Here is a 23,271-nt window from a genome sequence, read left to right on the forward strand (position 1 = left end):
CTGCCTCCTTTTTTCCCCTGTACTACTGAATCATCTGCTGCTAGTTTTGTCTTTTCCCCCCATTTCTTTTGTCCCTCCTAATATGAGGTGCATGTTTAGTGTTACTTTAAAAAACAATAAAGTGTTCATCATAAAACTAATAATCCTCCATCAGTAGGCTCATATTTTATGTTTAGACATTGGAGAATTGGGAAAAATCATTTGTAATGTTTATTTGTGGCATCTTGCATTACAAAATTAATTTGCGTTTGCTGTATTTCCGGCACTTGGTGTGAACAGCCCAATGAAGCAGTGGACGAAGCAACATTGTTAAAACAATTTGAATAGAGCTTCAAATCTGGCAGTCACTTGATTAGAGAAAATTTCCCTAGCACTTAGGAACATTTAAACATGCTCGAGTCTGTTTTGTTTCTTCTGTTTGTGGGCAGACGATATCTGGTGTCCCTGCGAAAAGTTCAATATTCTGATCACTGTGGGAGAGAAAGGAAGCATAAATGTAAGAGTCATCACAATTCTGCTTTCAGCATAAGACACTGAATTTCTCAAGTTCCTGTTGCTAGTTTTGGATTTCATAACTTGTACCTGAGACCCTAACCATCGAAGAAAAATATGTGTAAACAGTTTAAGTGAATACATACTCGTGCTTTATGAACACAATATGTCTATTGATTGTGTCTACCAAAAACATTTCACTGGTGTAAGAAAAAATCTAATTTGTTTATTTTAAAATGTACAACTGTTTTCTCTACCTGTACTTTGACAGGTCAGGTGTACACGTCTTCTCTCTTGTCTGTTTGGCCGTTTCTTCACAATTAGGCTCACAATAACTCCATTTGCTCCATTCTGACCAAAAGGCTTTCGCTATCAGTTCGGAAGGACCCGCTATTCAGAAAAGAAGAGTAAGCATGTTTGCAATATGTTTGTTTGAAGTAGTATGAAGTGCTATACATACAATAGTCAGTACAGTAAAATAAATCAAATAGCCAAGCAAATCATACACAGTCTTATTCCCCACTTTTTTGAATCATTGTTTCATTCTCTCTGTTGTTAGTACAGATATATGCAACAAAATGATTTCTCATGATAATATACTACAGATGCAGTAGATAGATACAGGCCCGTAGCCAGCATTGTGATGGGGGGGATCTTTTTCCCCCAAAAGTGGACTTCATTTGGCTCTACTCCAATGCCCCCTAAATACACGAGCACACGTCAAACCTTTTAATTTACACATTTTGTATTCATTATAAGCAATGTTGCTAACTTTTCAAAATCACTAGGACTGAGATTTGATTTGGGGGCGGTGTCAAACGTTGATGGGGGGGGTTTATGTCTTATATGTTTCCTCGATCGATCGCCGGTGGTTGGCGCCAGAGCGAACTAGTAACTCATTGAATCATAGATGTAGATCGGAGATAAATAAACATGATTTTTTTTTCAGCGTGAGAAATCTGATGTATGGCGTTTGAGCGTGTGAAAACGGTCAAATGCGTGTGTCTTACACTCATTGCGTGAGAGTTGGCAACACTGTTATAAGTTTGTTGTGAGTCTGTTGTTGCTGTCCTTATTTGTTTGTCTGTATATTCACCGGAGATTAACAATTCATTCATTGAATAACCTACCTATCTTGAGGGGCATGTGTGTACGGAGGGAGGGTGCGGGGGCGGGGGGGTCGAACGAACCCTTCGATCCCCCCTGGCTACGGGCCTAAGATATTAACTTGAATATTCCAGGAATATTCCTTTAATTTCTATATTCTATCTTTCTGCACTTCAACCAGCAAACGGAACCACATGTAGGTTGTTTATGGTTTCTGAGAATTCAGGTCACAAGATGATCTAGTTTTGATTTCTTTTGGCACAGTAGATGTGTATAATAGTGCATCATTATCAAAGCTGAGCTTCCTTAACTGATGACATGACCTTTTGCTAATGTAGGAGTTTGCTAATGTATATGGTCTGAAAGGTAGATCCAAGAAAAGAGGCTGAAACGTTGTAATGTGGTGTATTCTCAAAACAGAACTATAATGTTTACAGGTATCATTCAGATAAGTAATAGGTCCCGGTGTTATTCCTTTTACTTCACAAAAGCTACCTAAATGTGGATCTTAAGGTAAGGAACGACATATACTCATTGTCCCTTAAATAATACTGCAGAAGTGTCAACCGTTGTGAATGTGGTTTAAGTAAACATTTTTTATACAAGCACCAAGCTGTATCTAGTGAGTGTGATACATTTAGCAAGGTACTCACATTTACAGTTATCTATGTCATAGCAAATGCTAAACTCCACAGGTTCCTCTTCTACAGGACAGGGCTTTCCTCCATAGTCCCTGCCTAAACAGTCCCGTTTTCTGTTCCGTCTTCCAATTCTGTTCTTGCAGTTAATTGCTCTTGGGTTGACTGGCTTACAAAATGTCCATTCACCCCACTCACTCCAGTGACCATCCGCTGAAAGGGGCAGAAAAAGTATGACTTTATATTTTCCATTTTTTTTCATGTTGATAGATTTGTTGCTTGCACATATTACAGTCTACTTTATAAACAAGATTTTGTGCGTGTGCGTGTGTGAAAACCAGGCCATTCATGAAAAGTGGGCAATAAATGTTGAGACAGGACATGTAAATTTATACCAGACTGAACATATCACAAGTCTCTGGATCAAGTGACTCTGGATTACAACTTGCCATCAACTGTAATGTGTAATAAAAGCCTATTGGGTACAGCTGCAGAATCTAATCAAGGAAAGATTCACTATAGTTGTAGTTAGAAAGACAATTGTTATATAATTGTAGAGATTAGGACACTAATTAAAAACAAAAGGCTGTCCAGTGTCAGTCACCTGGACAGTGCACAGGGATAGTGCACAGAACACGCTTTGTGTCCTCTCCATGGCAGGGTTGGCCACCATGTTTGGGTGGCGGATTATCACATGTTCGTCGATGCACCTGTCTTCCCACTCCACATGTCACAGAGCAGTCCGAGGGCTTTGACCAAGAACCCCAGTTTCCATCCACTAAGGAAGAGTATTTACTTAGTTAAAAAAGAGAGAGAGACATTTCCTCTCCAGACTCAGCTTTTGTGGAATATTGTTCTCAATTTACCTGGACAAAAAGGTATTCCGTTGCAGAACTGAGTGTCAATCCTAGCACCTGGGCAGTCATTGCCACGTGGTACAGTAGACGGCGGAGGGTTTGTACAAGTTCTTTGCCGTTGCTGTTCAGGGGCCAGGAAGCCCTCTGGATGACATGTTCCTGAACAGGGGCCCCAGTTTCCCCATGAGGACCATCCTCCATGAGCTAGAAGTGGCACATAATTGAGTATGTAAATTAAATGGGTATGTAAATGATAGAACCTGTTCGCCGTGCTGTGCTGATTAATTGAAATTTATACATATCTCTTTGCTTATTTTTATTGCTGACTTAATGTTACTTTTTTATCTTTCAATGATGTTTCTTATTTTAATTTTACTTATTCTATCTTAGTTATGTTTTTATATTCATGTTGCACTTAATTTTAAATATTTTTAAGTGAGCATTTTGAGATATCTATACGGAAGGTGCTACACAAATAACGTAAATATTATGTAAAACACTTTTTAGTTACACTATTAGTGAAGTAAATGTGGTGTGGAGTAAATGTTAAGCAGTTGTCTCTTAGAAAACATTTCTATACTTGGACAGACAATCCCAGTGCTGCAGGCCTCAGATTCTTCACTGTCGCCGACGCAGAAGCCCCCACATTTGGGAGCGGGTTCTGTGCAGGTTCTCTTCCTTATTTGGACTCCACGTTGACATGTAACTGAGCATGCTGACCACTCACTCCACTCTGACCACCCCCCATTTTCTAAAAGAGAAATAAATCATTAAAGAGATCAAGTAAAGCTGTCGTACGTACACTTGATAAAAAGGCCGGGGTACTGCCCTGTACAGTATACTTTTATCTGCTGTATCTTTGTTCTTTACCTGGACAGCAGCTCTTGTCTACACAAGGTTCAGTTTGATGATTCCCTATTTTGTACTTGTCTTGGCACTTTCCAATCCCATAACAAGCACGTCGTCTCTGCCTCACTCCTTCCGTACAGGTCACTGAGCAGGCACCCCACGAGGACCACTCAGTCCATGAAGCATATCTGGAGATGAATATATGCCGTTAGTGATTAGAAGTACAGCATCTCTAGAATACTAGTGCTGTGATCTCCACAATTATGCTCTGTATTTCACTGGTTTTCCCAAAATTACATGTATTTAAATAGCATGTATATTCTGACTTATTTTGCAAAGCTTGGCAATCCGTGTATTTGCCCTATACTTTAGCTTTAGAAATTCTAAAATGTGCCTTCAGAGATGGTTTTCTTTTGAAATTGCTTTTGTTGTGACAGAATGCACTATATCTGTGCTTGTTTATAAATGGAAAAACACTGAAACGAGAATCTCTTGTTCCTGTCACTGATTTTTAAATTTGCATGCATGAATATGAAACTTTTTCTGTTATAATAGTAAAAGGTCTTTTATTAACACACAAAAGGGAGCAATTGAAATCTATGTGGAACTAAGCAGTTAGTTCTAAGAGTTATTTCCTGAGTGCCAAATAATGAAGCTGTCAGAATGAGTCTCTAGATGTGGTACCACTCAGTCATATTAGTATTTATGGATGACATTATGGATTACATGTAACTTTAAACAATATTAAGTATTTCTTGTTAAAATAGCCTTTGTAATTTTAAAAAGCTTTTCACATTTCTGTTCTTGACCAAACATTTATAGAAACATTTGTCAGCCATTGAGTCACTCATGTATAGAGCACAACAACTTGTAGATTAAACTAAAACTTACCTACAGGAACGGCAGGGTTGGCCTTGTTCCTGATAACCATAATTAGGATTCATGCAGCAGTCATCACGTGGCACCTCACCCAAAACATCTCCGCATGTCCCATGTTGCAGAGAAAAACTAGAATAGCAGAGCACTGTCTGGGGAACTGAAAAAACTCCTTTGTTAATCAGTGTTCGTTTGAGTAAGAAACTAAAACATGCCATATAAAAATTAAGTAATATCTACCTGTTGGCTGAATATATAGTAGAAAGAGTGCTATCGTAAACAACATTTTGCCTTCTTTGTTGCTTGACCATGCACTTATAGCTTCCTGATAATCCAGTGTCTGAAGGAAAAACCTTAATCAAAAAAACACACTTCAAAATGTTTGTAAATACACATGGTGGAAGTTATCAAGCTATTAATTTGTGAAGTTACTGGATTACAGCAATAAATAAAATAATCCATCTATTTCATTACCTTACTTGCTCATAGATCTTTTCATTTAATAGCTTAACCTAGTGTAAAGGTTGTAAAAACCAATCAAAACTCCAGAACAGTGAATAGTTAAATAATGTTAAACTGCTACATTCCTTATTTGGGGTTATTTTTGTAAAGGGTTACAAAAACCAAAAACAAATTTCTCAATGTCCTGTAAATATTCTTTCATCAGTCTTCTCGTAACTGAGGTCAAATTATTGATTGGTTAGTCTTGATCCAGCATCAAAGGTTAACAGATGTTTGTTTTAGCTTAAGATTGAAACCTGTTTGCAAAGTTGAATTGAAAAGCAAAAAACCTGAATGCAAATGAAAACTTGTGTTTTAAATGCTGGACTTGAGTTGGTACTCATAATGTTCTCCAGTGACTTTTCACTATTATCAAATGGGCATCAGCTTTCCAAAATGCACAGAGCTTACACCAACCAACTCACTGTAAAAACACATATATTTGGATGTTTGTCCACTTCTAGTGGCACCCAGACTAAGTCACTGAGAAAGGGAAGACAACAACTTATTCTAGGATTCTTGAGAAAGAACATCCATAGGTGACCTTTGAGAGCTCTTGTTGCTCATGCACGAGTTCAAGAAATGGCACCACAGGACTCAGGGAATTACAATTTTCAACAGATCCCAGTCAGCCCCATAAGAGGTGCTTTGTTTATACCAATTCAAATGGCCCTATCATTCAGACAAGAATGGCCAAATAACTCACTGTTTAGACAACACTGACAACACTAGTAAAAATGTTATAATAGAGAAAAGTGATAACTTACTCAGGAACTGCATAATACAAATGATCTTGTCTTCAGAAACCACAGGCTGTTTAGAAAAAAATGAAGTAAGAAGTACCCTAATGACTCCAGTCTATAAGAATCAGTAAACGCACTGCACACACACCCCACCAGGAAAGTCATTTTCTTATATATATGAAACCTTTGGGGAGGAGTATAAACTCCCTTCCTTTAGTATACACCCCTGTCTCATTTTTATCTTTTTTTAAAGGGACTTGAACTATATTTTCGCACTGGTGACTATTAAAAACATCCTATAGAGGTCAGTTTTTTGTGATACATTTCTCATTATAATAATAATAATCATCATCATCATCATCATCATCATCATCTTTATTTGTATAGCACCTTTCATACATATATGGAACTCAAAGTCCTTTACAGAATTTATAGATATAAATATGTCTATAATTATCTCAAATACATGTCCCTATCTGTATATGCATTTCCCTTCTCTATTCTTAGAAGCCCATGAAGGAAATTGATGTGCTTATTATTATTATTATTATTATTATTATTATTATTATTATTATTATTATTATTTAGAACAAGGACACACATTGTAGCTTACACCATTGTTTTGTGGAGAATTTCATGAGTGAAATTACCAATAATAATAATTGGGGCTTCGCAACAAAAATATGACTGCCAGGTTGGTCCGTATGTTTTTGTCATGGGATTTTCATTTAGAAATAGACAAAATTGAAAAAAAAAAATCGCTTATAGATATGAAATTGAATAACATCCCTTTGTTGTTTGCTGTTTCTTGTGCATTATAAACTTTAATCTTTATTAACTCCTGGGCCCTGGTCCCATCTAACGAACCCTACTGGATTCGAACCCCACTATGTCCCATCTACTGGAACCCTACTTACTGTGCCACATAACTTTCAATAAAGCTTTGATGTTGTCTGGACATAGTGATTAGGGAGACTGTTCACCCTGGTCTTAAACCACTCCGGAATTGAAATGTGTTGTGTGTGCAGGAACATTATCATCAAGAAAAATGGGAACCCTTTGATCCAACAGTATGTACAGTTATGTAAAATGGAATCCATACCCATATCATGAATCCACTTTTATCGGTTGTCAAAATGCACCAGACTTTTTTGTTATTTCTCAGGTGTTAAAATGATTGTCCTGAGAAATGTATGAAATTAATGTATGAAATTCTGAAAGATATAGTGTCACATCAGGGGTTTGCAAGAATGGTTTAACACGTTGCAATATATTGCATATCACAATACCTATATACCTATAACTTTATTATTGCAGTAATGTTGGGTATTGTGCAGTTCTAATTCTACATGTCTGTTTTTCATTGCTGGAGTTATAAAGACCTCATTGTGGAGAGTGTTTAGCTAGCCAAATGCTGACTGTACAAGCAACACAATATTTATTGCAAACACCTAAAACATTACAATGTGACTTTGACCCAATATACAGACACAGCCCTAGCACAACTGCCTGCAAAAGACGCCAAGTATCAGAAATGTAGTCCTTATAGTTTACCAACATTTCCCGAAAATCTATTTCATATTTACAACATTATTTCCTGGGCTATGGCACCATCTGCTGCCTATAGTTTTTGTTTCTTTGTTCGTTTATTTCTATTACTGTTATTACTTATTTTAATCTAGACAAATAAGTAAAAAAATCGTTTAAGTATTTTGAGAATTAACCAGTTAGCCCAAACACTAATTTAATAACCTATCATTGTGCTTTCTCCTAGTGATGGTAGTGATTCAGGTATCATAATCAAGAATTACATTTAGAATAACCAACAGGAAAATGTATTTATTTCTTATTTACAAAGAATAAATCCGTTGTCTCCAGTCTCGTCCGACTTTCCCTTAATCATGTGCAAGTTACCTGAGCATACTTTACAAACATACAAGTGCGAGATTCTCATAAATAACCATTTAAATATTCATTCAACGTTGTAGTTTGTGCACTTTTTATTTGACACTCCCACTATGAGCGGGTCACTCACGCCACGCTTGACGTGGTTTCGCTGTCAACCCTGAGCGCAATCGGAGCAAGTAGTGCATTTGCTGAAAAGGAGTCAGCAAAAGGTTGTTACCGCACTTTGTGGAGGTCTTAGTTAACTATGTGCACCAATATGTAAATGCGATCAGACATAACTGAATATCTAAACTGTAATAAAAGTTCACGTCTGCAAACACGGCGCACCGTAGCTCAGCTAACTTGGCTGGCTCCCATGTAAAGTACCCACGTTAATAAGAGAAACGGAATACTAAACTAAATCAACGTGGCTGTTAATGGCAGTGGGCAAGCTGGCATAGTCCACTGGTCACCTAGATAGCTCACTATTCACTGACCATGCCATCACCGCATATAGCAGGACACTATTTGGAAATAGTTGGTATTTACACAAGAGGACGAAAGTTGGTGCTCGCTCATCTTTCGTCCTGGGAACCTTAAAACCAGCCAACAAACACAAGGAAGAACAGGTACGTACGACTGCAGAGGAGAAAAGTTAGCTAGCTGGCGAGCTAGCAAATTACCAACGAATTTCTAGAGTCATAGCAAGCTAAATCTGTTTAAATCTGTTTATTATAACGAGTTGTTAACTGTTATGGTAAAGGCTTTTTAAGTCACTAGCTTAGTTGACTAGTTCGTGTGCTCGCAGTCTGACTGGCCCAGGAACAACATTAATTAGCCATCTAGCTACACAACTAGCTAACAAATGTGATTTACTTTCGTTAACGTAACACTTGTGTCTGCGGGCTCGTTTATGGGTCGCTTGACCGTGTTACGGTTCTCCTCAGAAACCCCGGAGTCGGCTAACCCTGTGGCTCCCGTTGAACTCCGAATAAACTCTGCTCTGCTGAATTAATTTTAGCTAGCTAGACGGGCAACTACAGAGCTAACTAGCTGGCTAGCTAAGCAAATTCCGTGTCAAAGTCAACACAGACTTGGCCAGACGGCTAGCGGGCTAACCGCTCAGCTAGCGCGCCAGTTAGTAGCGCCTCAACTTTTGAGGCTTTTAGTGTCTGAGATTAATACAGTGCTATTTGGGTTATATTTTCAACTAGCTGGTAGCTAGCGTGTCAGTACAAGTTTAAGGTCAGCCTTGGCTTTGAAACATTACTGTTAGTGTTTTTAAAATGTGTATTATTTATTTTTTTATTTAACAGATATTTTATTTTTTTTGCAGCGTTATTTTCTGTTGTAGTTAGACCGCTTTACTTGAGTTAAATATTGGATCACGGGATTGGGACAGTGTTGCACTAAGGCCGAGATCACACAAGATATATTTTCCCCACATATGATCAGAACATTGAAAGTCATTTGGAATAATGACCGTGTAGTTAATATGATGGAAACATACAGAAATCCTTGTGTTGGCTTAAATCGTGAGTGCTGTTTCCCTGATGTTTTAATAACTTAAGGAGCTATCAAGTTCAAGGTAAGCGATCCTTTTCAAGTTTCAAGGTGGTTTTGCCATGCTGACCTAGTCAGGGTTCAATTTTAAAAAGTTACTTTCACAAACTTTTAAAACAGAACACAGGCAAATAAATTGCTTTTTAACAGTTCAGAGGCCCTGATTGATGAGATTCTGGTAATAATGTCTCCCCACGTCCATAATCTAGGAGTTATTTTTCACCCCACACTCTTATTTGACGTTCATATGAATTCTGTAGTTAAGAGCATGTTTCCATTTTAGTAATATCACTCATCGCTGATCATCCCTAAATCAAGCTGAGACAGAAGCAGTTGTGTAAGCATTAGTGACTTCATGTATAGATTTCTGCATTGTTTCTCTATCTGGATCCTTTGCAAAATGTTCAAGAGGTTATAGTATATACAAAATGCAGTTGCTAGAGTCCTCACCTACCCTATGAAAATGGACCATTTCACCCCTGTCCTTCAGAGTTTATACTGGTTATATATTACATTCAGTGTTCAGTACAAGGTTCTTCTTATTACATATAACACTTTGAACAGCCTGTCTCTTATTACTTGGTTGAACTTCTTCATCCAAGTGTCTCATGCTGTATCTTCAGAACATAAAATGTTGGCCATCTTCATGTTACAATATGGGTGGACAATAATTTAGTGTAGGTGCTCCCAAATTATGGAATATTCTTCCCAAGTCTACACGGGATGCCTCCAGTCTCCCCTTGCTTACGTCTTTGTTACATGATTAATTATTTGAGTTGGAGCAAATTTGTATAGACCTGCTTGAGATCTACATTATTCAAATGTATTTTTGCACTTTATTGAAACAAATTTATTAAAGTTTTAAGTAATAATGGGGGGGGGGGGGGGGGGTGAGTGGTTGGATTTATGCCATCTTGATGACACTAGTGGTACTCCCTTAGCCCAGAAGTGAGGGTTAAAGTGTAGTTCACTTAGAAGTTATATTTAAATTACTCATTAATTCTGGATTTAGAAACAGACTACACACTCTATGAGTAAGTAATCTCTGTGGTTAGTAGTCTAGATCGTTCAGGTAAACCTGCCGGTCTAGCCAGTCGTGGCTTGCAGTTGTCCTGGGGCTCGGATCCACACTACCCTATAATATATTCTCTGGAATGTTGAGGGATTTGATATTAAACCATTTAGTGTTTGAAAAAGGTTTTTTTATTTATCTCTACATGGATTTGAAGTGGGTTGATTGGTAACTCGAGTGTAATCATGTCACATTCACAGGTTCAACCAAACTGTCAAGGATAATACAAAGCAAATTCTATTTCTTCAAATATCTTACTTTTTTGTTCATATTACAGCTCCTATTATAATAACAAAATGAGTTTGAAAGTTTACAGAATCTTTTAGTAAAGTGGCACAAATTTTAAATAGAAAAATCAGTATTTGCCTTTCTGGATTTCTGTTGCTGTGCTACTTAAGAAAAGCTTTAATTCCAGGTAGGCCTGCAATACTCATTTGACAAATCTGACCAACATCTTTCTTGTGCATGTAATGTTCTAGTTTATGGAAAACAATTGTTTCACAGCTGAAAATGGAAACATTGAACATGAATCCCATATCATCAGAGAAGATCAGTCAGGTCTTATTGACGCAAGTCATCCATAATAAGTTGTGCTGGTGCTGAAATTATTTATAGTGTTCTTGCATATTTTTTTAAATCTTGTAGTAGGCTTATAAATATGTTCCTCTTTTTATTAGTCAAAATATACACCTTAATATTCACTGAACACATAATACTCCAGAAAATTCTGTACTGAATTTATCAGACTATTACAAACTATCTTTCAGTTGTTTCTTCTCTTGTCTTGATTGTCAGCAGGGTGGCCACAATAGCCATAGGATGGAGGGTGAGGAACTTTAGCAGGCTGCCAGAGAGAGAGTCATGGAGGGGGATGAGCAAGCTACTTCAACAGTGAAAGGTGAAGGCCCGGTGGAGCCAACCATGGCGGAGGAGACCGTGGCACTGACTGAGCTTATGGAAGACCAGCCGTCACCCCAGGCTGAGAACCGCTTACCTCGCATCACTGTGGACACAACCTGGTTGACCGTTCAGGAGGGAGAGTTGACTTCCTCTGACTGTGGAGGTACCTCAGACCTTCAGGAGCTGGGCTCTGCCTCAGCAGATGGGGAGGGGGAGGGCAGCGAGGCATCGGACACTCCAGGAAAGGGGGTGTCACCCCTCGGCAAGAAACCATGGGATGCAAGTCTTCAGAATGGGGATGAAGTGGAGAAGGATAAACGGCAGAGGAACAGTAGTTCTCCTGTCACAGCTAGCTCATTCCCAGGTAAAAAAAAAAAAAAAAGACCTGGATTTGATCATGTCCAAAAAAAAAATACAGGAGCCATGCTATACCGGGTGAAGTGGGCACTGTACATGTGTACCATAAAGGCATATAAAAAATATATATAATTTACCAAATAGTTAGTGGCTGCATTGGAGCTGAAGTCTTCCTTGCTGCCTTGTAATATAGGATGTTCATGGTTACACTTGTAATGTTATGATGATGGTAATGGTAGTTAGGATTAGTGCAATTCTAAATCACTATGCTTTGCTTTCCCCAGATTTTGTGTTGTTGAGACTTGCCTGAAAACTGCTGTGCAGTTGATGGTAGGCTGGTTGAACCAGGCTTGCCCAGTTGTTTCTCAGATATCCAAATTGAGAATTAAAGGGCACATAATATGAAAACACAACTTTCTGTGCTTGCACACATGCATTAGAGTATCTGGAATGCCTGACTGAAATCAGACAGCCCAGTCAGATCCTTCACTGCTGCCTACATCAGAAGGCATGGGGGGGGGGGGGGGGGTAGTATTCAGATTAGGCTCCCTAATACACATCACTAAAAGAGACAATTAGAATGATACCACCCCCATCTGAGTATCTCCACCCATGGCTGGGGAACTACCTACCTTTATGAAGGTGCAGGTTTTTTTTCCCTTGCAAACACTTCACCCGCTATGGGAGTTATGTCAAAGCTAACAGATAAGCAGAAGAAGTGCTGTGTTCTTGGCTGCACAGACCAGTGCACAATGCTACATCAGCCTTCACCCTTGGAGTACAGGAAGTCTTAGTGGTCATCTTTATTTTTGGATGGCAGTGACCCAGCTACAGTTGGCAAAAAAATTATAATAAAACTGTGTGCTGACAACTTACAACCTGTTTCAGTCCAGTGCGTGTAATTAGGGTTAGGGATACATACTAAAAGATAGCACTAGCAGTACCAGTTCATGGCAAAATTGTTAACTGTTTTAAAGTAGTTTTTAATTATTTAAAAAAAAAATTCTCTCTGTCCATTTTGCATCAGCTAACACTTTCTAGAACATTATTGGTGTTATTCGTGACCAGATCCACAGTCACATTTATAACATTGATTAAAACGAAGTTCACCTTGCAAACATTCAAAAAAACCAATGTGCAAATGACGTGAGAGTAAGAGTTGGCAAACTTACTTAGTGGTCCATGTATTCCATGAGTGTGTTTTTTTTTATTTAATGTCTAAGTTGAAAGGAATAACGTAGGATAAATGTTTAGTGACACTAGCATGTTGCTCTATGGAAAAATGTACTTTACATCCATCTGTAACTTGACACGACGACTCATTTTTCAGTGTGAAATGTGCTAGAATGAGCAGAGAGCTGACCTCTGAGAAAAGTGGTTGGTGTTTGGCCCTTGTGGTATTTTGAAGTATCCGACATTTCATTATGTCGCAGTTCCCCAAGGAATTGTGCTAACTCGCAGAGGTGCTATAATAGGTCTTTTCTACACATAAGATAAAGCCATATCAATAGGATTGTTCCAGTAACACTCTCCCTGCTCTGACTCAGACCCATTGCAGACCTCTTCCCTCTCGCTGTCTGATCACTTGCGGCTGGGCCGGGACGACGCTGATGCCGGGGGACTGAGCGTGGAGTGCAGGATATGTGGGGACAAAGCTTCGGGATTTCACTACGGCGTGCACGCCTGCGAGGGCTGTAAGGTACCAGCCTCAGTTCACTGCTCCTTAGCTCACAGCGCTACCAGTTGAAGCGAAATGCACTGAACAGTCAACTACACTTAGGTTTCTGAACCTTTGGACAAACCCAAAGGGCAACAACCAAACTGCCTTCCCTAGCTTGACACTGCCAGTATTCTGGTGACACTATAAAACCAATCTTATATAATCTACATAATGTCCAGTATAACTGGTTGTAAGCTATTTATGTCTAGCCCTAAAATTTCTAGAAATTGTTGTGTTTGTGAACAGTGTCTTTTAAGCTGCAAGGACGTTTAGCAAACATTTGTGAAGAGACGGACAAGATCTCACCTTTTACAAACTTCTCATTTTAAAATGCTGAACCTTAACCATGTTGGGTTAATGATTTTTTCCCTTAAACATGCTGGGCCCATATTTGTACACGCTTGTAACCGTTAATTAATTATAGATCAGTTAATATATTAGCATGTTTTGGAACATGTACATTGAGGTACATTAATTGTTTGCCATTTCATTTTATTATATATCATGTGTTAATGTTAACTGTTAACACTGAACAGGGATAGATAAAAATAATGTTTTATAAAAGTCATGCTGAAATTTAGGTCATTTGTGTTTGTGGTGTTGACATTATGATCCAGTGGTTTAGTTAGTATTCAAGCTTTGGTATCCTGTTGATTCTTACAAACATTTTTACCTGATGTGGCTTTCTGGCTTCCAGGGATTTTTTAGACGCACCATTCGTATGAAGCTGGAGTACGACCGCTGTGAGCGCGCTTGCAAGATCCTAAAGAAGAGTCGCAATAAGTGTCAGTACTGCCGCTTCCAGAAGTGCCTGAGTCTGGGCATGTCCCACGACGGTGAGGACCCCTCAGTCACACGATTGAATTAACATCACAAACCACAGATGTTTGAACTATTACGAAAAGTGGAACTCCCTGATCTGGAGTTTGCAGATGCATGATTTCGTTCATATTTAGTTTTTAATTTACAATCCTTTATAATCCTGTGCTTCATGCACTTTTAAATGTTTTGGAACATGCTAAATAATATGTGACAGTGTTAAGGAGCAGTGCTGCTCAGAATGGGTTGGCAGCTGGCCGTTGACGTGCTACTGCCCACACTGCTGCTCCTCCTGCCCAACACCATGTTTTCATGGTTGGGAGTACACTGTAAAACAAAATGACTACCTAAACCCTGTTTACAACACCACAGCTATTCGGTACGGGCGCATGCCTGAAGCAGAGAAGAAGAAACTCGTGGCTGGGTTACTGGCGGGAGAGAAGACCGTGCTGAGCCCCGGACGCTCCGATCTCAAAACTTTGGCCAAGCATGTAAATACAGCCTACCTAAAGAACCTCAACATGACCAAGAAAAAGGCACGCAGCATCCTCACTGGCAAGACCAGCTCCACTACGGTATTTATACCTTTGGACTACACTATATGTAGGGCACACTGAACTTATCTGAAGCCTCTGTTTATTTCAGATAAAACAAAAATAGGTCAGGACGTTTGTGCACTAAGGATTGAAGTTAAGTCAAACTGATGTGGTGTCGATGTTCTGAAGTTACATTGCCAAAGAGATTTTATTTTTAAACAAAATATGACTTGTGGTTATTGTATTACTTGGTGGTCGTTTGGGGTGTAATGATGCACGGTGCTCACGATTTGATACGAATCACGATGCTAGATTCTCAATTTTAATCACAAACAATTTTTTTAAATAATTTTTTTATTGTTGTATAATATTTAAACAGAAATGTTAATTTCTGAAAATTTCTGAAAAATTAGAAAATTTATTTCAATTAAAAGAAATTAGAAGCAGAAGTTTACAATTGTAAATAAAATGTCCTGTAAACAAAATACATCATATTTTAATTAACCAATTGAAAGCATTACTTTATTTTAGAAGCATGCAGAAGCACAGAATACTGTGCTAAAATGAAACCAATTTTTTATTCCCCTGCAATTGGTTTATAACCTGCTATTGCATGTGCCATTGTAACAGCTTCTCTGGGGGTCAAATGTGACCTCTCGTGTTCAAACAATGCAAGTGCATTAGACAAAACAACACAGTTTCGGCCATTGCATTGGAGTGCAGTCACATTTCTGTATCGCAATGATTTGTCTCGATGCATCGTTACACCCCTAGGGGTCATGCATGCTTGAATGCACTCCTTTGTATATAAGTCATTTGTGTGATATTTTTATATATATATATATATATTTATTTTAACTGACGTATTAAATTTTTTTTGCTTACAGCCCTTTGTGATTCATGATATGGATTCACTGTGGCAAGCCGAGAATGGTTTAGTCTGGAACCAGCTGAATGGTGTACCTCCAAATAAAGAAATTGGAGTCCATGTTTTCTACCGGTGCCAGTGCACCACAGTGGAAACAGTTAGAGAGCTCACAGAGTTTGCCAAAAATATCCCCGGCTTTGTAGATCTCTTCCTTAATGATCAGGTATACATAACATTATAATCATCTTTTCTGTGCTAAGATTCTTAAGTGGGGGATTAGCTGAGTAGCTTTTCACAACACTTATCACAATTCTAGATCTCAGTTGCATGGCAATTGGAGCAAAACGTAATGTCATGGTCATATTTTGAGCATAGCGTGCTATATGGTACTGTGTACATTCCCTATCCTTCTCCTCTCTCAGGTAACCCTATTAAAGTACGGTGTTCATGAGGCCATTTTTGCCATGCTGCCATCTCTAATGAATAAAGATGGACTCCTGGTATCTAATGGCAAAGGCTTTGTGACGAGAGAGTTTTTGCGAAGCCTACGCAAGCCCTTCAGTGAAATTATGGAGCCCAAATTTGAGTTTGCGGTGAAGTTCAACGCCTTGGAGCTGGATGACAGTGATTTGGCTCTGTTTGTCGCAGCCATCATCCTGTGTGGAGGTGAGAGTTGATCGAGTGTCAAGTGTTGTGGTCATGGCTTAATGTGAGTTTTAGGTGATAATAGGAGAATTCTGGGCTCATACTGTAGTGGGGAAAGTTTGATCTAATAAGATTTCTGTATGTGTTAAAGGCCTTCAGTGCCGATCATGCTGTCTTCTCTCTTGCCATTGTGTTACCCGTGTGAGCACCCCTAGTGTGAAGATTAGGTGGCCACTCATAGTTGTGGCCTGTAGATAGAATGTTCTTCACTCCCCATGTATCTAAGCAGCAAGGACACCATGCATGATGTGGGGAAGCAGAACATCTCAACCTGACGCTTCCCCATCCAGGGAGGGGGAGCACTGACGTCATAACAATCACAGTGGTCAGGAGTTGGCGGCCTATGGAGCCCATTCCAGAATGGGCACATGGGACCATTTACAGTAGCATGCAGAAGACCAAACTATAGTTCTGTGTTTGCATAATTGGTTGCCAAACTAGTGCTATAATAGTATAATCTGATTAAGTGATTCCAAAAAAACAGACTTCATATATCATTACTGAACATGACTCGCATACATTTCTTAAAGCATTTAAAGCATTCTGCATTCATTACTCACTGACGTTAACTACACACGTGCACTTTGTTCGGTCTGCCACGCGTGCACAAACACAAGCTATTCATGTTTAGTATGCAACCCGCACATCTAATCTAATAGAATTTCAGAATATTCCAAAAGTGGTGCCTTCCTACTGGAAATGTAAACCACAGCATATGGCTCTGTGCTCCTTGTGTAGACCGTCCAGGACTCATGAATGTGATGCAGGTAGAGCAGATCCAGGACCGCATCCTCCAGGCTCTGGACCAGCACCTGCAGGTCCACCATCCGGACTCGCTTCATCTCTTCCCCAAACTACTGCAGAAAATGGCTGACCTCCGACAGCTGGTCACAGAGAACGCCCAGCTGGTTCAAATGATTAAAAAGACGGAATCTGAGACCTCTCTTCATCCACTTCTACAGGAAATCTACAAGGACATGTATTAAGTGTTCTCAGTGAAGACTAAGCTCGCATCCTGAACCAAGACATGTAAATTGTATGCAGGTCTTGTACACATGGTGCTGTAGACACCTTATGATTTTTATATAGACTTCCACAAATACTGTGTTGGACAAAAAATATTTGGGGTTTTTTGTTTCTTTTAACTAATAAATGGTTTTTTGACCAGTTGATCAGTTTCCACCTGGTCACAGGTTCAGCAGCACTGCAGTATACCCCAGAATATAATGCTATACTTTAAAAGTGTATCGTGTACACCATTTTTCACTTTATTATTATGATTAATTAGACTTGACTAGGAGGATTCATGTCCTGTTTGTTCAAGGCTGCCACAACTAAATGGACATTTCCAGACTTCCAGACTTTTTTTAAGGTTTCTTGTAATCATGACTACAAGTATTTGACTCAGTCCCATGCTATTGTGTTACATGGCATGGGACATTGTTTGGGATTAAAGCTTGCCTGAATGATTGCTAGTTGCATTTTCACCATTGATCGATTCCCTTTAAAAGGATTATTACTGACTAACTGACCTGGTACCAAGATATCTATGTGTACTTAGCTACATCAGAATATTGCCTTAATTTGACTATTGTCTGTATTTTGATATATCCCTGAGGAGTGGCATACTTTTATTTGCTGAAAGAATAAAAGTCCATGCCACAGTCAAAAATATTCTGAGGTTCAATATGTATGTCAGATCACATTAATAAGCTAACCTATTCATCCAGTGCTATTTACTGAAAGCCTCTCATATTTGTAGCGGTTTGATTTGGATTGCCTTATATATATTTTATTTAGTAAAGGAATGGTTTGTTTTAAAACTAAGTATAGATTCTTCACTAGTAGTAAAGATGTATTCTCTTAAAATGTTCTTCCAATGTCATGTATGAGTTTTTGTGTATGTGTAAAAGCTTGACACATATTGTTCTAAAAGCTAATTTTACTTATTTAGCCCATTCAGTATCTATTACAAAACTCACTTGTCAAATTGATGAGTCTCTAGTGAATAGCACAATCAAAATTGATATTTGGTTAAAAGCACTGTATTTTCATGTGGGAGTCTTTATTCTGGAACAAATGGTGTGAAGAGTACAAATAGTTTTAATGACCAATGATTTTAATATTTTTGATTAAGGTGGCTCGGAATGAAATTCTGTTGAAAACAAAACATTTTTTCATGTTCATTTATTTTTATCCTCTCAAAACCCAAACAATTTTTTAGATTAAATAAAGTTGTTTTTTCTTTTCTTTTTTTCTTTGGGGGGGGGGGGGGGGGGGGGGGGGGGGGGGGTCAGGCCTACTATCTGTTAAAATATATACATATGCTGTTGCTGTAAAACTGAACGTCACAGTATAAATATCTGAAGTATTTGAATGTCAGATACTATTAACATGCTTTCAAGCAAGGTGCACTAATACTGGTTTTCAAGTCCTTTATACTTGCCAGTAGTAAGTGGGCCGGCTCATGTCAATCTCTATTTTGGGCCGATTGGGAGGGAAAAATAATTTTGGGCCGGATTTGGGCATGAAACTCCCGGGCAGAAAAAAGGGCCCACTCCGGCCTTGATGTGACCTATCAGCCATATGAGGGCATGACCTGAGTAGTGTTTTTTTAAATTATTATTTAGGCCCTTTACCGTTGATAAAATACTTTTTTTTCCTCGTTATGTGGATGTACTGAGGTTGTGCGCTCTGCTGTGTCCTGTACATGCTTATACTAGCGCTATGTCCTGGATTTTAGCAGGCAATTGTTCCTTTGCCACTCCTTATTGGGGTGGGACTCTAACTTAGACGCTACAGAGCCAATCGGGCCAATCGATTAAAAGTCATTTTAATTGGCAAGTCCGCGTCTTAACAATTAAATTCATCTGCGTTTAATGGTCTTCGCTTGCGTCAGAGACCAAGGAACGGGCAACCAAATGGAGAATACGCGACTGACCGAAGATGTTGTATGCAGGTAAGAACGTTTTTTTAAAAAAGAAAAGAAAAGCAGAAAAGTGTATATAGCGCAGAAAGAAACAAGGTGTCTGAAAAGCACCGGCTATTAACCCAATTCTGGTCATTTCGTTTAACACACGTAAGAGTTTAATATTATGTATCTAGAACTTTTTCTATTTTTTTAACATCGTCGATTGGTCGAAGCTGCGTGACGTAGCCTCGTTCCGCGCTTCCCGTCTTCAAAACGAGGCTCGATCCGGCTCGCGAGCTGAGGCGTCAGTCGGTCGTTAGTTGGTCGCCTAGTTTCAAACAGCTGTCATGGACGGACGTAATGTGCGGAATAGACCTGCGAGAAAACCTGACTTTGATATAGAAAGACAGCTTTGCAGGTCGATTATTCTTGAAACACTTGTTTTTGAATTAACTACTTGACACTCGAGTCGCCCAGCTAACATGTTTAATTGTCATCCGGTCACTTCCCCAACAAGACTTTAGTTGGCTAACTAGCTGGTTTAGTTAACGAGCCAGTTGGCTAATTTGGCTGGCGTGATGGTCAACAGTAAAGTTAACTAACTGCACTGTGGAAGCAACGACACCTAGTCCGACTAACTTACCAGTTTCATTATGCTTCCGGTTGTTTGCTTTTTAGCATTTTAATGTCGTTGCTCTTTCAATTTCCGCATACTGCAATCAATAAAGATGTTTTACTGGTCGCACAGGAAATGTTTTTAAAAGCTCCGTTTACAAACAGCTAACCACGTAAATGGGGTTAGCTATGTTTTGTTTGGTCATTTGACTACAGTACAAGTGGAAGAAATTGCAAGTTGACACGTTACCGTTTGTAACTTAAGCCTTCTTTTGTTTTTTTTATCCAGTTTTAATGTTTAAAGGACCTTGTGAAAAATACTTGGCTTGTATTAAGTACCCTACATGTCTACAGGTGTCTAATGCTTGTCCTTAATACATTTCTCAGGCAGTTCATAAATGGTTCGTGCAGGTATGGTCAGCGTTGTTCTTATCTGCATGAATGGCCAACTGTTCCGCCAGTTCAAGTATGCAGGTACTTCCAAAAAGGAGGTTGCTGGTTTGGTGATAGTTGCAGGTGAGGGCAGCCTCAATTTTTACAACATCCTTTATCAAATCTTGGAGACGTGTCTTGATTCTTGATTTTTATTTTCAGGTATCTCCATGTTGCTCCACGTGTGGATAATGGGACTTTAGGTGGCAGGCGAGGTTCAGCACCTGTAGTTCATGCCTCTGCTTTGGTGGGTCATGCTCTGACTGACCGTCGGGGGTCAGAGCCCTCCCTTCTCCCAAGGCAGGGTGCACACAGCTGGAGTCGGAGAGGGTCTGAACCCCTCGTTACAAGTTTGAGGCAACAGAATTTGCATCCAACTACAGATATTGCTGAGGAGGAAGAATATGCAGTTGCACCTCAACCACAGGGTATTGTCTTTTTCTGTAATGATTACCTTACAATACACCAACAATTACTGTGATGCTACTTGTCATGATTTATGTACATTGTAAGTTGGCCATTTGAGTTTTACCAGTTCCTCTGTGTAGCTCTTCAGTGGCAAATCAATGTCACCCTCTGCAGATGATGCTCAGCAGCTACAGAAGTGTGATGACCCCAGCCAGTCATGCAACAGCAGTTCTGCAGGGTCCATGTCTAATGCAGCTTCTGCTGAGCCTAAGGAGGTTGTTTTTTATTTTTTTTATTTTTTGTTTTTTTTTCTTTCTCTCTGAAACTTAATTAGTTGTATGGAACTGCTATCTTTTTTGGCTGGAGGAATTGTAATCAACCCTGTGAGATTGCCTTGATCTTTGACCAAGGTTTTTACTGTTTCCAGGAAGCAAGTCATCCATATGGACTTGAGAGTGGTGCTACAGCCTCAGCAGAGCAGGGACAATCTGAAGCCTACGATCAAAGCAAAAATGTGTTGTGTGGCATCTGCATGGACAATGTCTATGAGAAGGCCACAGCGAGGGAGAGGCGCTTCGGTATCCTGCCAAACTGTAGCCATGCCTTCTGCCTTGGTTGCATTATGACATGGCGAAAGACCAAAGATTTCCAGGAAGATGTTATCAAGTGAGCTGCTCATTTGCTTTCAAGTATGGTTGTAATGTTGGAGATGTCTACACAGACAAATTGCATGGAAAAGCATAAAATGGCATGTCAAAATGCAATACAAATGTGTCCTTCAGGGCCTGTCCGCAGTGCAGAGTGAAGTCATCTTTTTACATTCCCAGCAAGTTTTGGGTCAGCGAGGGTGAACCAAAGGCAGAACTGATCGCGTCCTTTAAAGCAAAAAGCAGGTTGGAGATCTTCTATTGACTAAAGAGCATTTCATGTGTTCAGTCAGTTGAGTGGGGCATAAACGTTTAGTGTAAATGTAAAATTGCACAAGACTACTCTTCTCAGGTCATTTTCAAAATAACATGGACTGAAGTGGGTGTGTGGGGGGTGTATGTATTTCCAAGTAGACAGTGCTAAAAAGCTGGAGCTTGCGGTTATCTGAAGGAATTGTTTTGTTCTGCCACCACCCCCCCCCCAGTAAAATAAAGTGCAATTTCTTCATGCACCATGGATACTGCCCCTTTGCCTCAGAGTGCATCTTCAGCCATGATTTGCCACCTGGGCACAGACCTCACCGCAGACGTTTCAGACCAAAGGTAATGTTTTCTCCCCTTTTAATTAAACTTGTTTTTTGTATGTCTTATGGGCTTTGTAGTGTAGCTTTGATGAATCTGGAGCATGTTGACCCTAGTCTGCATACTGATTTGGTAACTGCACTTTCTTGAACCCAAAACAGAATACTGCAGGCTTGCTCGGGAGTATTGATGAAGACCAGCGTATTCTGAGCTACTTCATTGCCCTGACACTTTTGGATGATGAGGACTTTGATTTTCTCGATGAATATGAAGTCTCTTGAGTTTTGGCTTTCAAGAGCTCATGTTTTGGATTCTTGGAGTTCCCACATTCTCAAGTTGCATGTTAATCGCTTGTGGTGTTCCATCCCTTAGACTTTCTTGAATGAGCCGGGTGTGCATGTGTCGCCTGTCTCCTGGTAGATACTGGGGACACTGCACTAAATGCTGCCTGAAACACTGCAGGTTGGTTTATTTTCAGCCTCCATGCTTGGCTAACTTTGTCATGTTAAATTTATTGAAGTTGTGTTGAGGGGAGAGACTGTTTTGAAGGTGTTTCTGCTGTCTTTGTACACATACATACCTTAGGATAAGACCAGGTTAGAATATTTTTGCTGTAACTTGAGGAAAAAAAAAGTTTGAATGTCCATCATTAATGCTTGGTTTATTGTTCACTTATGTACTGTTTGGTAATTTCCACATGTATGTATGTATGTCTCCTAATATTTGCACCTTGTATCACTGATTTAGATTTTAATGCTCTGTCTTCAGTTAATATTTTTATTAATATAGATTCTGCTACTTTAGCCCATGTTAAATCAATACAACAGGCCAGTTTTGTTTGGTTTTTTTTTTTTTTTTTTTTTAAATTGATGATCTAAAACTAGGCTTGGTGCAGCTCTGGGCAAAATAGCTGTGCAAACTTGTTGGTAGGCTTTTGAGAATCTGGTGTTTATTGCAGTGTTGACAGGTTGGCAGGCCTCACCAAGACTTGGCATCGCATTTTATAACTTTTATTACCTTACCTGTTTGTTTTTTTGCTGGAAGAAAATTGAGAATAAAATGTTTGGATTGCCTTATTGGCTTCTTTTCCATTCATTTCTAAGCCGTGGAATTTCAAATGGGTTGCTTTCATTGTCATGCAGAATTCCACTTTCAGTTGTTTATCAATGCATTAATCTACACGATT

At 39.2% G+C, this 23,271-nt stretch overlaps 3 protein-coding genes across 6 annotated transcripts; 2 read left to right on the plus strand and 1 right to left on the minus strand.

Moving 5' to 3' along the window:
- Window positions 1-223: 223 nt before the first annotated feature.
- Window positions 224-6,210, minus strand: LOC143512904 (properdin-like). Of its 3 annotated transcripts, none has more exons than XM_077003709.1 (10): window positions 5,294-5,309; window positions 5,060-5,172; window positions 4,835-4,979; window positions 3,965-4,131; window positions 3,675-3,845; window positions 3,104-3,298; window positions 2,842-3,015; window positions 2,253-2,450; window positions 750-882; window positions 224-470 (listed from the first exon to the last, which is right to left on the minus strand). In XM_077003709.1, exons 2-10 carry the CDS (start codon window positions 5,103-5,105, stop codon window positions 368-370), a joined length of 1,332 nt encoding a protein of 443 aa, XP_076859824.1. In that variant the 5' UTR covers window positions 5,106-5,172; window positions 5,294-5,309; the 3' UTR covers window positions 224-367. The 3 variants fall into 3 exon arrangements, with proteins under 3 accessions (XP_076859824.1, XP_076859822.1, XP_076859823.1); XM_077003707.1 differs by lacking the exon at window positions 5,294-5,309 and adding an exon at window positions 6,088-6,210 and having other exon boundaries at window positions 226-470; XM_077003708.1 differs by lacking the exon at window positions 5,294-5,309 and adding an exon at window positions 6,088-6,190 and having other exon boundaries at window positions 226-470; window positions 5,060-5,159.
- A 1,883-nt stretch (window positions 6,211-8,093) lies between these two features.
- ppardb (peroxisome proliferator-activated receptor delta b) lies at window positions 8,094-18,654 on the plus strand. Its single transcript, XM_077003702.1, has 8 exons — window positions 8,094-8,579; window positions 11,384-11,849; window positions 13,390-13,541; window positions 14,260-14,398; window positions 14,754-14,956; window positions 15,805-16,008; window positions 16,208-16,451; window positions 17,229-18,654. The coding sequence occupies exons 2-8, from the start codon at window positions 11,447-11,449 to the stop codon at window positions 17,474-17,476; spliced, it is 1,593 nt and encodes a 530-aa protein (XP_076859817.1). The 5' UTR covers window positions 8,094-8,579; window positions 11,384-11,446; the 3' UTR covers window positions 17,477-18,654.
- Window positions 18,655-19,292: 638 nt separating this feature from the next.
- Window positions 19,293-23,161, plus strand: mkrn4 (makorin, ring finger protein, 4). Of its 2 annotated transcripts, none has more exons than XM_077003718.1 (8): window positions 19,293-19,449; window positions 20,404-20,532; window positions 20,611-20,876; window positions 21,031-21,131; window positions 21,284-21,522; window positions 21,639-21,749; window positions 21,989-22,106; window positions 22,247-23,161. In XM_077003718.1, the coding sequence occupies exons 1-8, from the start codon at window positions 19,370-19,372 to the stop codon at window positions 22,364-22,366; spliced, it is 1,164 nt and encodes a 387-aa protein (XP_076859833.1). In that variant the 5' UTR covers window positions 19,293-19,369; the 3' UTR covers window positions 22,367-23,161. The 2 variants fall into 2 exon arrangements, with proteins under 2 accessions (XP_076859833.1, XP_076859834.1); XM_077003719.1 differs by lacking the exon at window positions 19,293-19,449 and adding an exon at window positions 19,662-19,819.
- Window positions 23,162-23,271: the final 110 nt, after the last annotated feature.

Source organism: Brachyhypopomus gauderio, chromosome 4 (genome assembly GCF_052324685.1).
Source record: "Brachyhypopomus gauderio isolate BG-103 chromosome 4, BGAUD_0.2, whole genome shotgun sequence".
In the NCBI taxonomy this organism is placed as follows: Eukaryota; Metazoa; Chordata; class Actinopteri; order Gymnotiformes; family Hypopomidae; genus Brachyhypopomus; species Brachyhypopomus gauderio.